Source organism: Epinephelus fuscoguttatus, linkage group LG15 (genome assembly GCF_011397635.1).
Source record: "Epinephelus fuscoguttatus linkage group LG15, E.fuscoguttatus.final_Chr_v1".
Classification (NCBI taxonomy): Eukaryota; Metazoa; Chordata; class Actinopteri; order Perciformes; family Serranidae; genus Epinephelus; species Epinephelus fuscoguttatus.
Genome location: NC_064766.1, coordinates 41652996 through 41671609, shown reverse-complemented (window position 1 = coordinate 41671609; position 18614 = coordinate 41652996). Strand labels below are relative to the sequence as shown.

Here is an 18614-nt window from a genome sequence, read left to right as displayed (position 1 = left end):
CAGCGGACACACGAGTGTCAGGAGTTAAAGGACCAGAGCGCCACGTTAGCGTGTTCCAACGACACTTTGCATTCCTGCCCAGAGTTTCCACATTCGACACTTCTTAGAGAGACACTCTGCTGTGTCTCCAGGAACAGCAGCTCACACTGATCTCATAGTTCCTGTGGAGACACAGTGATAACAATCCATCACAGCCAGGCCTCAGTAAACTTCACCTTAATGTCTGAGATGTGTTTTCATCTCGTGAACACGCAGCTGCTCCGTCAGCACGAACTGGAAACATTTCAATCTGAACTCAGGATCTTCAGTGTTTTTAACGTCACATTTTTGATTCAAGATGAGTTTCAGCTTTCAGCAGCCGATAGAAACGCAGCAAAGGAAATATGATGCACACACACACACACACACACACACATACCTGTAGAAGATATATGAATGAATCAAACCAGCAGCCAAAAACAAAAACAAACGAATCGTCTTTTTCTTGGTTGTTTTTTTTATGTTATCATTTGCAGTTTTGTCCACGTGACGACAGGCGACGTCCAAAAACCTGAAACAGATTCTATAATAACTCCAATAACTGTCCTCTGGGACGTTCTCAGGCTGGAAAATTATGTTAAGTTATATTCAGAGAAACATCATTCAGTTTGTGTCATTTTGTTGTCTCCTGTCCTCTGTCCGATAATGTCCTGTTATAGTCACAAGTCCAGGCGTCACAGGTTAACTCCACGCTTCCTGCTGTACTCAAAGGTTCCTCAGCTTTATGTGTCACTTCTCTGTAGAGCTTGGGTACGGCTGTGAGGGGGCGGAGTCACATACCTGGGTTCACGTGTTTTAAGCGTGTAACAAAAGCCTTGGTTTTCAACAGCGCTGTATGGACGCAGATCTTTGAGCTGTGTTATTTTCTGGTGGTAGTTGTGTCGAGCTCAGTGTGTCCTGTGTTGCGTGATTTTTAGCGTTAGCTTGGCCGTTAGCGGCTAACGCTGTCTCTGGATGGTGGCCTGTGAGGTCAGCCCTCATGTTCGTAGTATTACAGAGTATTTTATTCTCACGTGTCTGATCCAAGTCCTGATGTGTCCAGATTTCTGATTTCTGTCTCTGGTGCCTCCATCTTTGTTTTGATGAACTTCTGCTGAATGGCGCTGGCTGAGACCTCTGCTGACCTCACCAGGAAAAAAAAAACATCAGCACCATCTAGTTGACTGAAAAGCAACTGATTTTATTATTCTTGGACCAAAAGTTGGATTAAAATGTGTATTTGCAAAAATTAGTGATGTAAATAATAAAGTTTGATACCCAGAATATCGTTATACTCAGCTGTATCAACCCCACAGTAACTAACAAATAAGTCAAGACGCCTTTCTTTATCCATTTTTGCTCATGGAGGTTTGTGTCTGCTTCCCATCCGCAGCGTTACTGTTGCATCGCCTCCTGATTTCCCAAACTACGGGGTGGGCTGAGGGTCATAGTTACAGACTGTACGTACTCTAATCACTCGTCAAAAAAATGAGTGGTGTTCAAAGGAATATGTGTTAACTTGCTGTTAACGTGTTATCTTTGACAGCCCTACTGAATTCATTATGTTCTCTAATCATGTCACAGACTTTCTAAGTTAAATGAAACAGAAGTGTGGAGGTGCAGATTTGTCACAAGATGACAGGAAATAAACTACAGTACGCTGGAAGTCAAAATCTTCTGTAGTTCTTTAATAAAAACGAAGGAACTGAGCTTCATGATACTTTTACATCCTTCACTGTTTTGTTTTGATCAAAGAGTTTCTAAAAATGTTAGAAATATTTTGGTGTTTTAAATTAAGAGAAAGTCAAAATGACGCCTGAGGATTAAATGTGTGATCTTCCTGTTCTCTGCAGGGAAGGCATTTGACATCACCTACGTGCGGCTCAAGTTCCACACCAGTCGCCCGGAGAGCTTCGCCATCTACAAGCGGACCAGCGAGGGCGGCCCCTGGGTGCCCTACCAGTACTACAGCGGCTCCTGCGAGAAGACCTACCAGAAGGTGAACCACGGCTTCATCCGCACTGGAGAGGACGAGCAGCAGGCGCTCTGCACCGATGACTTCAGCGACATCTCGCCGCTCACTGGAGGAAACGTGGCCTTCTCCACACTGGAGGGACGACCCAGCGCCTACAACTTCGACCACAGCCCCGTCCTCCAGGTGAGTGCTCCTCAGACTGACCGTGAAATTCTTTCCCTCTAAACTTCAGGAAAAGCATTTAATCAGAGAAATTCTTATTCTTATATTTTCTCTTTTTTTTAATTGTTTATATCGTTCTGTAGCCGTACAGTGTTCCTGATGGATCCAAATCCAAACATTCAAATTGTGCTCAAAGTGCACACGTTTCTGCATCAAAACACTTTCCCCCAAGTCCTTCTCAAAATGGTTTCCCACTTGACCTGACGTAGGTTCCTGTACGATTTCATTCCTACATATAAACCTACGTACTGCTGTGGGCACCACGTTAGTCCCGCTGTGCAAGACGCACAATAACACTAACAAACTAAAAGATCAGGGCAGCAGTAAACCAGCAGCTCCCGTGTGCTGTGATGTAGAATTACTGTTGTTGTCAGTGGAGTCTGGTGGCTTCAAAGAGAGCGACATAACAGCTGCAGTTTGCTGTCAGACAGGGCCGTCGGCACCGGCATGGTGAAGTGGTGCACTGCTAACAGCTGCTGTTCTTCTTCTTTGAGTTAGCCGCTAACTACTAACAGCTGGTGATCTTTGAGTTAGCCGCTAACTACTAACAGCTGGTGATCTTTGAGTTAGCCGCTAACTACTAACAGCTGGTGATCTTCTTTGAGTTAGCTGCTAACTACTAACAGCTGGTGATCTTCTTTGAGTTAGCTGCTAAGGCATGAGATTTCTTCTTCGTGCTGCTGGCTGCTTTTTAAATCTGCCGCCGTCTCACCTTCCCGTCCTGCCAGCTGTCTCTTTTACGCAGACGTTGAATCGGTGCTGTTACTACCGACTGCTGACTTAAAGCTGAGACAACTGTGTCCTCTGTGCTGTGATCAAACCTTTTATAAGGAACAGTGAGGCAGAATAAGGGCCACGTATTCCTGCATATTCCAGGCAGCATGAACAGCGTATTGGGGGTGGGGGGGTCAGCATCACTGTTTTCTGCTAACAGCTGAGTTACCTTTTAAAAAACACAGAAAAGAGCGCACGTGGACCCGCCCTTTAATCTTCCTGCGACTCCTCAGATTGAACCCGGGGCCCTCTGTTGGGGCCCGACCCTCAGGTTGGGTCCCCGTGCTCCTGGAGGAGGTGATGAACAAACTGTTGTGCAGGATGAACGTGAGAATAAAATCTGTACCGTTAGTGTCAGTGATGCGAACGGCTCTGATGAAGGCGTGACAGAACACAGTGAGACTCCTGATCTGGGAGCATGTGAGCGTAGACACAGTATCAGTCTGCAGGATCTGTGCGCCGCGCTGTGACGAACATCATGAACTGTGGAGAACATGTTCTCTGTTCTATCTTTAGATCCAGCGAGACACATCCCATCACAAGACAGTTGAGTTATTCTGTGCCCCTCAGCAGCGTGACTCCCGTTCACTGCTTCATTATGTCACTAACGAGGGATTCACACAGCGCTCGGCCTTCATCCTATAAAGCTCGTTATCAGGTCGTTAAATCCAAACTGAGACCAAACGCTGAGCAGCTCCACATTTTTTATTTCCTCAACACAACTTTATTAACACCATAAAAGACTCTGTGAATCGATTTAGGCTCGTCTGAGCGTCGCTGCAGAGCTCATCAGTCCACTTCCTGTCTCCTGTGTGGAGATTCCCTCCTCCTCGTTCTGCTCAGGAACAGAACCATGTGACGGTAGTTGTTTTCTTCCCAGCAGGCCGTTCTGCAGGTCAGGTTGCAGGTTTGATGCTGCCAAGTGTTGCGACATGTTGCTAGGCGACGCCCCCGGATTTCCCACTGCAGCAGCAGCTCTGTTTGGCTCGACTGACCTGCAGCTGGACCGCTTCTCTCCCCTCAGCTCTCGCCTCCTCCTCCTCCTCCTCTTCCTCCTCCTCCTCCCTCAATGTGTTTGTGTTTCCATGTTTCTTCACTCTCTATGGCTCGGAGGTTGTTGCTTAATAACTGGAAAGACTCTGTTTTCATTCTTCCCTCCTCACAGTTTGTTGCGTAACGCCGCAGCAGATTATTGTCTCCTCCGCTCAAAGTCTGTTTTTTAAATGTGGAGAAAAACTTAATTTTGTTCCTCCACAGCAGAGACAAGAGGGAGCTCTGGATCCACCCAGTGTTTCCCACAGTTTACGTCAAAGAAAATATTCTCAGCGTTAAAACATGAGTGGCATTAGAGATATTCAGTCCGCAGTGAGAAACAAGCGTCTCTCAGTGTTCCTGTTCATCAGACTGTCGGCTGCAGATCTGCAGGGAAAAAAAACATACAAATACTTTCCATAGCTTTTGCAGGTTTTTATGCCTCCGTACCACCGACAGCTGTCACCAGGGGCATCATGTTTTTGGGTTCATCCGGCCGTCCCATTCTCATAAATACGACATCTCTAGAACACCTCAAATTTGGCAAAAACATCAACTTGGATTCAAGAATGAACTGTTTAGATTTAGGTGGTCAAAGGTCACTGTGACCTTCCATCTGTCTGATTCTAATGAATGTGATATCTCAAAAACACCTTGAGGGAATATTTTTCAAATTTGGCACAAACATCCACTTTGAGCTAAACAATGAACTGAATATATTTTGATGGTCAGAGCTCAGTGTGACCTTCAATCTGTCTCATTCTCTCATCTCAAGAAGGCCTTGTGGGATTTTTTTAATTGGCACAAACGTCCACCTTGACTCAACAATTCATTAATTTAGATTTTTTTGGTCAGAGGTCACTGTGACCTTGAATACGTCTCATTCCACACCCACTTTGACTCCGCACTTCAGATTTTGGTGGTCAAAAGTCACTGTGACCTCACAAATATGATTTTGTCCATAACTGAAGAATTCATCCACTAATTCTGACCAAACCTGACACAAATGTCTGACAGGATAAAATAATGAAGGTCAAAAGGTCAAAGGTCAGCTTGACTGTGACATCATCATGTTTTAACGTCATATCTCAGGAACAGAAGGGGAGACATTTGGTCAGATACTGAATTGGTGACTCTAATCTTGAAACTGTGCTGATTGTATAGATCTTCTGTGTGTGAAGCATCCATGTTTTCACTGACATGCATGGAAACCCTGATATTGATCGTGTGTGTGTGTGTGTGTGTGTGTGTGTGTGTGTGTGTGTGTGTGATAGACCACTCTCTTGAATAAAGATAGGAAAAAGCTCCGTACAGCAGCAGTGATGGCGAGGCCTCCCTGGCTCAGATTTAGCTCTGCAGCTCAGCTGTAAACTTCCTTATTTGACTCGTCGGCATGAAGCTATTTATACCGAAGCTGGGACTCTTTTAGGAGGCGTCAGACGGCTGTTTGTCGCTCTCTCACATTCCCGCTGTCTGTCATCTCTGAGCTCCGAGTGGGAAATAACCACCAGCTGAGACAGTCCACCTTAACAACCAGCCATCCACCTTAACAACCAGCTCCCTCTGAGTTTTATTCTGGAGCTGCTCGTGAGCCCTCAAAATAAAGGCGAGTCACAGGTGTCACATATCGATGAGACCTCTCAGATTGTGTCATTTGTATAAATACTTCAGCAGTGTGGAGGAAGTACTCAGGCTGCAGGAAAATACTCCACTACAAGTGAAGGCCTGCAGTAACAACCCGACTGAAGTCAAAGAAACTTGTGCGTCACAATTAAATTAAAAACAAAAAAAGTGCAATAACAGTCTTAAATGTGGATTTATTAAGCGTCACATGGACCTGTGATGAGTTTCTGTCGGGTTGAGTTGTTCAGTTTCACAGACTCTAAAACTCCTGAGTTTCCCTCTGACCTACACTGACCCCTCATATACTGAGCGCTGTACTTTACAGGGGGACTTAAACTGCCCATGAGGAGGCCTTTTTTGGAATAAAAACCAACCTCCGTTCACACAGAGCCGTCTGACCCACCTGCACACAGGAATCAACTGAAACCGCTTCACATGATTTGTCCTCAGAGTCACTGGTAACTCTGTTGGGCTGAACCCAAATGTTTGCACTTCTCCACACCTGCAGACTCGTAGACTTTGTGGGCGCGTTCACGGGAAGTCTGGGAGTGCTGATGGCTGCAAAGCTACAATCCGTCCAGTCCACAGGGGCCTCAAGTGGACTTTCTGCAGACTTCTCTGATTTAATTACCCACAGTTCATTGCAATACAGACGTGACATTGTGGGTTTTTCAACTGCTGAAAAAAAATGTGTTAAATAGTTATTGATAGTTAGGTCTGTTAAATGTTAATCACACACCACATGATGACAGAGAGATATGTATACGTACAGGCTGTAGAGGGACTGACCATACGTTTATTATCACAGCCTGTCAGACTGTGTATCAGGCTGCGATAGGCTGAAAGTATTGGCTGAAAAACAAGAAAAGAAGGTTTCTAATGTGAGTGATACTCAGTTTATTTAGTCGTAGTCCTGATTTACACACACCTCTGTTGTTGAACATGTGTAGCTGTTATATAGAGATGTATTCATACATTTTTTAGTTACAAAAAAAGGTTAAACATGAGATTTATATCTTGATATCTGCAGGAACAGCAGACAATGAGACAAATAATTTGTGCACACTTCCAAACTGTCATGTCTCCAGCAGTGTGTGACAGGTTCATTGTAAACTCTGACTTATCCATGTGACTGTTAAGAAGCAGAAACATAACTTGTTTCTTCATGTGCAACATGTTAGTCTGGAGGTTTAAACTGGTGTCCTCTCACAGAGTTGGTGATTCAAACTAAACTTTCATCTCTGTCAGAGAAAACTGATCTGAGTTCAGACTGTTTACTTACAGCACAGCTACACTCACAGATAACTGAGCCTCCTACCTGCCTGTCAAACACCATCAACCCACAAACCTTCTCCAGTCCGGACTGAGTGGAGTCCTGCGGGGTGAAGCTGTGAAGGCTGCGAGCGGAGCTAGCTGCTAACAGCCACCGCTGCAACTAACAAACTCCACAAATCCATTCAGCAGCTCCACCATCCACAGCCAGACACACACGGCTGATTATTTACTGCTGAGTTACAGCTCACGACTCGCACCAACCCAAACATCCTGGTGCAGACTATTTACTGGAGTTTACCAGCCTGTGGCTCATCAGGCATCTGAAGATCATCACAAGCTGTCAGGTCCGACAGTCCACCATCAAGAATGACATCACGTCTCGTCAAAATGAAACACAGATTTCATCTCAGTTTTTATTGTCAAGATTTAATGTGGCCCTCCACTCAGAATACTTTGGACTCCTGTGGCATAAACCAGTGGGCTGTGAACCCAGCTGACTGCTGTAGTGTGTTATCTGGAGGTATAAATAATTATTATTAATCAACTAGTGATGTGCTGGTCGACCTGCAGGTTTAACTAGAACAGATCAGTAGTTCAGACTGACTAACCTCAGACTGAACTACTGCAGTAAATGTACTGGGAGAGTGGTGGACAGTGTGAGCTGGTTCCCAGCCTGCAGTCTGCTGCAGCTCAGCTGAATCTCTGTGATTCTCACAGGACTTTCTAACGTCAGGCAGCATTCTTCTTTCTAGAAAACTCACGTCTCTGCACAGAGCTGCAGATGATTGATGGCAAACAAATGTTCACTTCAGTTTAAACAGCGTCGACTCAGCCGAGGACCTGCACCAGCTTCCTGGACCGCTGCAGCTGCCGAACGGACGGACGATACGAGTGGATTCTTCATGAATCATAAAGAGAGACAGAGTCAGGCGTCAGCGAGCAGCAGGAAGCTTTCAGAGAGCTGCAGATAACTGACCAGCTGAGAAAGCAGCTGCTGCAGCGTTCTCAACAATGACCATCCTTCATCAGAGCCGCATGTCAACCAGGAACAGGATATCTGCCAGTAAGCATCAGAGTTTGGCCACAGACGAACTTCACACAGCTGAGAGCGGAGCTTTAACGCTCCCATTTGGTCAGATTCTCACTTTGATTTACTGATCAGATGTTTCCTGATATAAACACCAGAAAACAGCAATCACACACGCCTCCGGTCTGTTTTATAAAAGCAGTTTGTGAGCACATGGTGGCGGCATCGTGTCCCACTAATGACTGTCACTCCCAAATTAAAACCCTGCAGAGCTCTCACATGTACGGCATTTTTCCTCGACCGGTAAAACGTGATCAAATGAGCGAGAGGACCTGAAGTCGCTGCTTGCATGTTGCAAATTCACAAAAGACATGATCTGAAGTAACAAACCCAGCGAAGTGGGCGACGGGCTCGGACTTGTAGTCGAGAGGTTCCACAGGGGTCAAGCAGACGCACATTAGTAGTAATAGTAGTACAAAGTAGGATAAACAGTTTGTTTTGGAGTATATCCAGAGACAGGGTGAGGTGCTCCGACATCTAGAGCTGCAACACACCCCAACACACACACACTCCCTCGTTGCAGTGATTGTAATGCAGTTGCTCTTCTATCTGTGGGTTCATTCACAACACAGGAGAGTTGAGTCGATGTGAGCTCTGAACGCAGCGGGGAAACACTTATCACTTGCAGCTGACAGTAGGATCATCACATCTGTGAAAAGGAGACCCAGGTTGTGAAGAGGTCACCGTATTCTGTCAGGTCAGCTTCCTGCTGAAGACTCTGGGTGAAGTGGTTCACTGTGAGTCACAGCTGAGGGCAGAAATCTGTTCCACATTCCCAGCAGTTATATGAAGATTTAACATCAGTGTGTCAAAGTCACAGGAGGAGGCAGAAGGCTTCCTGAGTAGGAGGATGAATGTACAGTACATCGGACACTGAACATATCCTGAACAGTCCTGCTGCGTCCTCTGTGACGTTTTACGGCAGATTTCTTTCCTTCAAACCGTCTTTTGTTTGAATCTGTCCTCTCTTTGAATCTTAGAAACAGATCTGACAGGAGGCCAGTCGGCTGGCAGCAGATATTTCAACACTTTGCCTTTGATTTTTTTTTTTTGCAGAAGAGACATTTGGAAACTGTCACCATTAACATTAACATGGATTAACGTTTCTGCACGTGTTCTGTGAGCAGAGACGTCCGGACAGACCCGGTGGTTTCTGTTCAGATCTGTGTTTGTCCTCTAACAGCTGCTGCGAGCTCTCACTCCGCTGAATGAAAACCTTCGGGGCCTGATAAGCTTCCTGCTGATACTGAACAAAGCTATCTCTGGCCTTCACTCCCAGTTTCCCATGAGCCTTTCACACAGGCACGATGTTGAGTAACTTTCTTTATCCTCCTCGGCGATGGCCGAAACTAAACAGGTGTCCGGCAGTAAGTCTCTCCATCTGGCGCTCGTATCGTGACGCCAAGAAAATAAATTCCACTTCACTAAAAATGTCACAGTTTGAGTGTTTGCGGTGTTGCGTCAGTGTTTCCCACAGCCTGAGAACTCGGACCACCTCCCTGTTTGCAGAATCCTGATCCAAACTTTTAGTGATTCACTGAACGTCCATATCTGAAGAAGATTTTACACATCTGTGTTTGCTTTAGCTCCGGGGACAGACGTGTTGGTCAGCTGCTCGGCTCGGACCGAAGCATCCCAACAACTATTGGCTCTAAAATCTGATTCATCGTTCATGTTCCCCTCAGGGTGAGAACTGTGTAAGAACTGTGGCCCTCTGACTTTCCATGCAGCGCCATCATCAGGTCAACATGTAAATCTGTCAGACTCTTGCATCTATGAGCAAATACCTGCAGAACTAACGACTCACATCAGCTTCAGCTGGACTTTATCCTCCTTTATCATTGTAAAGGTTCACTCTGTATTCTCTACACTCAGTTATTGAGCTGTTTCATCAGAAGTAATACTTGGATGCATCCATGTCATTACGGAATCTTTGATCTGTTCTGTTCTAAAGGAGGATGAGGCTCTGCTGCTGAGTGATGTCACAAGAGCTGATGCTACGTATTCTGAGTTGATGCAAACATTATGAAAACATGACGATACTCATTTTTCTCCACTGATGCAGTTCTTCCAAACCTGACAGTGCAGCGTATACACCTACACCATGTTCTAGATTGCCATTAAACGTCAAATACAGAAGTACGCCTACCAGCACGGGGAAAAAACAACCCATAGAAGCCTCCACTCGTCAAAAAGAAGAGTTTTTTTCCTGACACTGGTGTATTTTTTTTAGTGCTTTGCATTTACACTCTGCTACAAACACCAGCAGCGTGGCGAGGCGCTGAGCGTCTGAGCGCTGTGTGTTTGGCGTTTCTTTCAGGTCGTCAAAAGCTGAAAAATGTTCAGCTTTTGGTAAAATGCTGCACTCGTAGCTGTCACTTTGTACCAGTGCAAAGACCAACCATCACATTTTATCACTCGTTCTTAAAGGAAATGTCCACTTCAGAATGAAAATACAGACAGTACTTACTGACCCTCATGCCGACAAGAAGTCCAGTGTAGTTTTTTAATCCAAGAAACTTGTTCGGGGTATCGGAGGATAACAGCTAGCCAGAATAACAGCTACACTTGAAGTGCATGGAACCCACATTTTGAAAATGTAATAAAACTCTGCTAATGCATTTCAGAAACGTCAGAACGGCTCGTCCGTCGTAATCCAAGTGCCCTGAAGCCGCGGCATGCAAAACTGACTTGAAAAGACGTAATTTACTCCACTTTTATAGCATCATTTCTCACTGTGGTCAGTTAGCCTGCCCTGCAGCAGTGTTGTGTTTACATGGCAACTTGTACGAGTCTATCTGACGGCTAGTGGTGGTGCTATTTCTCGGCATGAGGGTCAGTAAGTGCTGTCTGTGTTTTCATTCTACAGTGGCCATTTCCTTTAAGAACTGGGACAAAACCTTTTTGGGTTTGTTAGGCTGGAATATCAATTTTTAAAGATCAAAGTCTTGATTATTAAACCTTGTAACGGACCGACCTCCCAGTGACTGAATGTGTTCTTGAATATCAGACATGATGAACGTCAGAGGGGAGATCTGACAGAGTCGACATGTCACAGCAGTCGTAGTGAGGAGACATTTTATATTTCTCTCAATGCTGATGAAAAGACTCATTTTTAGAAGAAGAAGAAAAACTTAATTGATCCCAGAGTGGAAATTCAATTGTTTTCACTCTGTAGTCGTATACACACACCTGAAGTACACACACACACACACACACACACACAAACCGGACCTATACATGTATTAAATGGAGAGATGTCAGAGTGACACTGACCATGGCACCAGTCCAAGCTCCATACTTGATCCGGACGGGGACTTGAACTGGCGACCCTCTGGATTCCAAGCCAAGTCCCTACGGACAGAGCTACCGCCGCCTGTCAGACCATCGTTCCTCTTTAGTTTGGATTCAGAAGGCCTGCAGAGTCGACCTGTCACGGTTCAGACACACCTGATGTAGCTATTCCTCATCAAATCATGTTTTTGTAGAAATCTGACGGAGCTGACAAAAATCTGGTCTTTAAACAGTTTTATTAAAACAATGTTTTAAAGCAGAGACGATGATAGCAGCACATTTTGACACCGATGTTCTCAGTGCGTGCTGTTAGCTTTAGATTTTGGAGGCTTTCGGCACATTTTTTTATTAGTTTAAAATTGTGAATTTTTGTCTGGGACGAGGCTGTTTTCTGACAGGGCAAGTTAAGAAGTTAAATAAAGACAATATTTTATAATTGTATTCATTTCATACATGCAAATCCTTTTCCTCTTTTTTTTATGGGACTTAATTTGTCCCAATTCGATAGCTCTGAACAACAACAGTAAGGGCACAGAAATATGTCATACTGAAGGATCTATGTGCCGCCTGCTCTCTGCCAGACTGTCTGTGTTTGCTAAATGACAGGCCTGGTGTCTCTAATGTTGTGTCCACGTTGTGTCTTTTGCAGGACTGGGTGACGGCCACCGACATCAGAGTGACCCTGAACAGGCTCAACACGTTCGGAGACGAGGTCTTCAATGACCCCAAGGTCCTCAAGTCCTACTACTACGCCATCTCTGACTTCGCTGTGGGAGGACGGTAAGGAGAGATTTCATGAATGCAATCTGAAGTTAGTCTCTTTTGGGCGTCGTCAGTGACCCCATGAAGTCCATATTGTGATGAATTCTGCAGCTCCATGGTGCATGTTGAGAGTTTTATCTTGTGAAGCACTCCGCCACCATGAGCAGTCCCACTGTGATTAGATTAACAAGTTTGAGCAGCTTCATGAGACCTGCTCAGACAGAGGAGACTCTCCTGAATGACTGAGTGTGGTCAGGTGGTTTTGTGGGAGCTGCTCTCGATGTGTCACTGTGTGGTCTGCTTCCCTGTGGCCTGCGCAGGAGTCCACACAAGAACTCCTTTTCCTGCACGTCTGAAGAAAAAAAAAAAAAAAAGGTTTCGACAGGCATTACAGGAGTGTTAGACAGGCTGCCGCTGCACAGCCTCCACAGCCATAATCTGTTTGAAATGTGGAGCAGATTTCCATTACACAGCCAGCATTCCAGGCATTCCTGGCCGGCAGGGCTGGATTACAGGGAAACCAGAATGGGGCGGACCGACCGACATGACGGGCGGAAGAAAAGGGAAGAGTCCTGAGCTGCAGCACCTGTCAGAGCTGCAGAATTCAGCCTTTATTTATCCAAGGAGGGGTTTCTTTTCCTCTGTTCGCTCCAGTGTGATTTACCTGAACTTGTTCACCTGGGAGCTGAGTGGGACAGCCAATCACAGCAGCTCTGACATATCCAGGCTTCCTGCTTCAAGACGCCCCGTAACTGTCCCAACATTTTTAACTTGCAGCCCTGTGTTAGACGGGAAACTCAGAGCAAGACTGGTTTTACTCTCAGTCTCTCAGCAGAGAGCAGAATCTCATCCAACCGTCCAACAAAGATCATCAACCAACACACAAATAAAAGTTATGAATAATGACAGAAATGTGAAGAAACAACCGGTCAGGGCTTTATTCTTTTTTAACCCTGTGAACTCTGCTTTAGAAACTGGGCATATGTTGGTGTTTTTGCCTTTTGTGACGTCATTTTATGTTTAAATGCTTCATGACACTAAGATCTGCACGACCTGAGCTAAAACGTTGCACAAGTCAACCACAGTAACTGGTGAAAGTATTAAACTATGTCATAAATGTTTTTCCATCAGATTTTAAAAAATAAAAACACAAATCAAATTCATAAAAAAAGATTTCACATTCATTCCTAACAGGCGGGAACAACCTAACACATTACTTTCTCCCACGGCCATGACGGGACAATACGGTGGCGTCAGTGTTTTAACCATCTTTTTGACATAACATAATGATGTCATCACACACATACACGTGATGGTGCAAAAGGACGAAGTCTTAAGTTTCTGTTGCAAACAGAATGAGCACACCAGCTCCTACAGTTTATTTATTTTAGATCAGTTTAATCAGGATCATGAAACGACGGCCCCCTGCAGACGTCTAGAGTCCAGCTGCACAAAGAGGGACGACAGTCGTCTTTTCTTTTCAGGTGTGAGCTCTTCATTCTGCCTGAAGGAGGTTTATTAGCATAAAAACTCGACTGGAACTGCAGACGGTGACTCACGTAGGTTTGTGGCCGTCCAGCTTTTTGCAGCAGCAGCACGGTGTTGACAGCCTCAGCTTCAGTCTTGCTCCTCATCGTCAGTTTTTCCAGTGCTCTCTGCCAAGAAACACCTGAGACAATAACTGAAGGTGGCTGCTGAGCAAGTCCTGTCCTGTAGCGAGCCCCCCCCCCCAGAGGAGGGTTAGCAAAACATTTCCTCAGAGCCACCGAGCGGAAAAACCTCATCAGAACCAAGAACAGTATCACAACAGCCACGCCGTGTGCTCAGCGTGAACTCTGAGAGTTCAGATGTGAAATCTAAAGTTTTTACAGCTCTGTGGTGAACTCTGTGTTTGTGTTGTGTGTTTGACGTTAGATGAAGGTGACCTTACTGCTGGTTACAGTCTCATGGATGTGTGTAGTCCACGTGTAACAGGTGTGTCTCTGTGCCGTCAGGTGTAAGTGTAACGGCCACGCCAGCGAGTGTGTGAAGAACAGCAGAGGACGGTTGGTGTGTAACTGCAAACACAACACGGATGGCGACGACTGCAACATCTGCAAACCGTTCTACAACGACCGGCCGTGGAGGAGAGCGACCGCCGACAACGCCAACGAGTGTCTGCGTGAGTCTGCTGCCACTCAGCGGTGTCGCTGCTTTACTGCATCAGTTACTGTTTTACTGCATCAGTCCATGTTTTACTGCATCAGTCACTGCTTTACTGCAGCTACTGCTGCTTTACTGCATCAGTCACTGCTTTACTGCATCAGTTACTGTTTTACTGCATCAGTCACTGCTTTACTGCATCAGTCACTGCTTTACTGCATCAGTCACTGTTTTACTGCATCAGTCACTGCTTTACTGCATCAGTCACTGCTTTACTGCAGCTACAACTGCTTTACTGCAGCTACTGCTGCTTTACTGCATCAGTCACTGCTTTACTGCATCAGTCACTGTTTTACTGCAGCTACAACTGCTTTACTGCATCAGTCACTGCTTTACTGCATCTACTACAGCCCATCTACTTCTGGTACTGCATTATTGTGACAGTGACTCCTTCACCTATGATTACTGCTAATACTAGTATGAGTCTGGTGCAGTTCACATATCCACCTCTCAAAGTACAGCCATGACTTCATCTACTGTAAATCATCAAACTTTTCTTCTTCGCACCAGCTGAACAAATCAAATCAGCAGCTTTAACGTCCAAAAGCTCCAACATGGAGACACAGACACAGAAACAGAGGAGTAGAAAGTTCTGACCTTCAGAACAGATCACATGATGACGTCCTGCAGAGGGGAAACTTATTAAAGCCTTAGTCACGGCAGTCTCTGGGGGATTGTGGGAGCTGTAGTTCCTGTCAGCTCCTCCTTCACATCACAGTGCAGATGCATGACTAACAGGGTCCAGGGAGTATCTTTCTCCCACAGTCGACTTAATCTGTCCTGCAGCTCTCACGTCAGCACAGGAAGCTGCAGCAACCTGATCGTACGTTGACACGTTGAAGAACAGCTGAGTTTTCACCTCATTTAACCTGTTTAACGCTTCAGCGCAGTTTTTATTCACGTCGTTCAGCACGCTCATACTCAGGCCTGTGTTTATGTGGTGGGACGACAACGAGTGACCCGACGGAACTGGACCTGAGACTGCTTTACTACTGCTGTCATAGTACTACTCTACCTGACCTGATAGAACCACCTCAGAACTACATCTACTTCAACTTTACTACTCCCAGTGTTGTACTAATACTTCTACTGCTGTACTCCACTGCTTTCCTGCCTCTGGTGCTAAAGTCTTACTGCTCACTACAACACTTCAGTGCTGTAACAACAGAGCTGACGGTGACTCACAGTAGGCTGGACTTCACTATGACTCCCGTTAACATTTCACTCTTTCTGTCTCTCAGCCTGTGACTGTAACGGGAAGAGCGCCGAGTGTTACTTCGATGCTGAGCTGTACCGGGCCACAGGTCACGGAGGTCACTGCAGGAACTGTGCCGACAACACCGATGGGCCCAACTGCGAGCGCTGCCTCGACAACTACTACAGAGACCCGAGCAGCAGCCGCTGCCTGCCCTGCGGCTGCAACAGCGTCGGTGAGTTGACGTATCAAACAACATCAAGTGCTAAAACTATCTGCACAAAAAGGCAAATCATCATAATCCAGTGCCTGGTGTGGCTCCATCTGCTGTTATTTAAACGTTTTATAGACGTAGATATAAATGAGTTTTCAGACCTGTTGTTGAATCATCTCAGTGTCCAGAGGAAGAGACACCACACATCTTTGGCCTCTAGATAAACAGATGGGTCAGGATTAGGCCTGGAAATTAACCTGACTCCTGTCTGACTGCTGAGCATGGACACTTCCTGTGTCTGTCCTTTCAAAGTAAAGTTTTGATTTATTTTGACAGGGCACAGCTCTCACGTTTTACTTGAAAAATGAAATCTTGCAGACTAATGACCTTTGTGGTCGACTGTTAGGGGGCAGCCCTTATTCACGGCCAAACTCCAGTTTTATATGCACGTGTGCTGAGTTTAGACACTGACAGGATGTGTTCAAACCATCACAGGGTCATACATGAACTCAAACTCTCATGTTCGATGTTGGAGTTTGTAGAAAAGCTCCCACTGTCTGTCTAACCTGCACAAATAATGATTTTAATGCTGCGAGGTTTCACTAACTTGACCTTCATCGTTGGCCCGTTCTCTTCATGCGCTCAGATTTGAGACAAATATGCTGCTGTGAAAATGAGGAACCATTAAAGAATGTGTCATAACTGTGAAAACACTCCTCAGTGTGTGAGCGAGTGCACATGAAGCACAGCGAGAGTGAAAACATGTGAAACCTCTGCTATGAGCTCTGTGGTTGTGGTGGTATTTAACCCAACGCAGCAGCAAACCGCTGGTTAATGTGAAGCAGCTGCTGTGTGAGTCCCAGTTACACCAGTTGTAGCCTGTAATGGTTTGTTAATGGGAGCTGATTGTTTGCACGTGGTGTGTGTGTGTGTGTGTGTTTTCAGGCTCGGAGTCTCCTCAGTGTGACAACAGAGGTGTGTGTGCGTGTAAACCAGGAGTGAGCGGAGAGAAGTGTGACCGCTGCCAGCCAGGGTACCACAGTCTGACCGAGGCCGGCTGCAGGTAACAACAGCTGCTGCTCAACCCACTACTGACCGGGCTTTGATGATGCTCAGGTGTGTGACGCTGATGTTTTGATGTCCAGAGAAAATGTTTCACAGTCCTGCTGTCGGACCAACACTCAGTGATCCGGCTTTAAAGGACCAGTCCAACATTTCTGTAAATCCTCCACATCTCTGCCTCCAAATGCATCGGACGAGGAGAAGGATTTTAGTTTAGTCTGCAGCAGAGATGAAACCTTTCATCACTCAGTCAGTCTACAGAAAATGTATCTGCAGCAATTAATTAATCATTTCAGTAATTCTTCTGAGCAGGAACAGTCTGTGGCTCCGCCCCTCACTTTTCTCTCCTCTCTCTGATTTTGTTCTGAACAAATTAAACAAGACGTCACAGTTAAACTGTACAATAAATAAATAAAGAGAATAATCAGCAGATTTATCAATAATCAACACAATGTTGAGCTGCAGCGCGAGCGTCCAGTGCAGAGATCCAGGATGTGTTTAGCCTAGCTTAGCACAAAGAGAAACAAGACGACACAAGTCACTGAAGGTTTCTGCATATCTGGACAGTTCACAGCTGTTTGGTGGAAACTTTTCCTTTGGGTGTCCTAAAGTAGCCATTTAGAGTCACCAACTAACCTGCATGTGTTTGGACTGTGGGAGGAAGCTGGTGACGATGATGATGATGATGATAGAAACATATGAATCAAAAAAAGTCAGGTTTTGTCCCAGTCCTCAGGAACAAGAGATCAGTCGCTGCAGCTCTGAGATCTTTGTGTCAGATGAAAACAATGTTCCTGACCTGTGTTTGATGTTAATCATGATTCACTCAGCACAGACTGAACTCTGAGCGCCCCCTGCTGGAACAGTAAAACATGTTGCAACATTATTAGATCCTCATGATTGTCTGCCGGGCCTCACGCTCTCCTGATGTTTTATCATCTGGCTCAGTGACTTCCTGTCTCTCTCTCTCTCTGTGTCAGGCCTTGTTCTTGCTCGCCGTCTGGCAGCACTCAGGAGTGTGACGTCAACACGGGACAGTGTCGCTGCAAAGACAATGTGGAGGGCTTCAGCTGTGACAGGTAACACACACACACACACAGTGACGACATCTGCTCAGTGACGCCATGTAGCTGTCAGCAGGTTTTAATTCACCCTGTGATGTGCAGTTTATATATGATGAAGATGACAGTGATGATGATGTGACTGAAGTTTTATAATCAGTGTGTTTTCTTTAGTGTTTAATCAGCTGAAAATGAGAGGCTTGTTTTTGGTCCCCTCAGAATGAGACGTTTATATCTACACAGGGAGCAGGTCCTCGTCTACAGAGACCACCATGTTGCACCGCCATGTTTCTACAGTAGCCCAGAATGGACAAACCAAACACTGACTCTAGATAGAGTCATTCAGGTCTTGTATTTTCAGATCAGGCACTGTAGTTAGAACTCCTCTGTGACGAGCAGCATCTGAAAAACACTGATTTTCTTTAAGGTGAAACGTTTTTATTCAGAGTGTTTCCTGGTGTAAATCAGCTGATGATAACACAGTGACAACACTAACCCCCAAATTCCACCAGATGCGTGTTGGTTGCGTCTGCGCTCCGGAACGGCAGCATAGTCAAACTGTTTCAATTCTAGTCAGTGTGTGTGTTTCCACCGGCTGCAGCTGTGCTGTGTTCCGGCTCCGTCTCAGCTGCGGCGCTCCGGAGCCCTCCGCAACAGATACACAAGTCTTCTGTTTTTGCCGGACGCCAGAGCACAACGCAGCAATTCAGCACGGAGCAGATCGTGCGGGGCAGGAAGTCGAGCACAGAAACAAAATAAAGCATCTGGTTAATTTTCAAAATAAAATACACAGTGTTCACGGCGGATCATATTTCCCT

At 45.7% G+C, this 18614-nt stretch overlaps 1 protein-coding gene across 1 annotated transcript in view; it reads left to right on the top strand.

Annotated features, from left to right (window-relative positions):
- Nucleotides 1-18614, top strand: part of lamc1 (laminin, gamma 1) — a 74359-nt gene that overhangs the window by 39616 nt on the left and 16129 nt on the right. Inside the window, exons 2-7 of the mRNA XM_049599505.1 lie at nucleotides 1872-2176; nucleotides 11950-12080; nucleotides 14057-14223; nucleotides 15506-15694; nucleotides 16619-16736; nucleotides 17716-17814. Coding sequence (XP_049455462.1) covers nucleotides 1872-2176; nucleotides 11950-12080; nucleotides 14057-14223; nucleotides 15506-15694; nucleotides 16619-16736; nucleotides 17716-17814 — 1009 coding nt within the window. The remainder of the gene's footprint in view (nucleotides 1-1871; nucleotides 2177-11949; nucleotides 12081-14056; nucleotides 14224-15505; nucleotides 15695-16618; nucleotides 16737-17715; nucleotides 17815-18614) is intronic.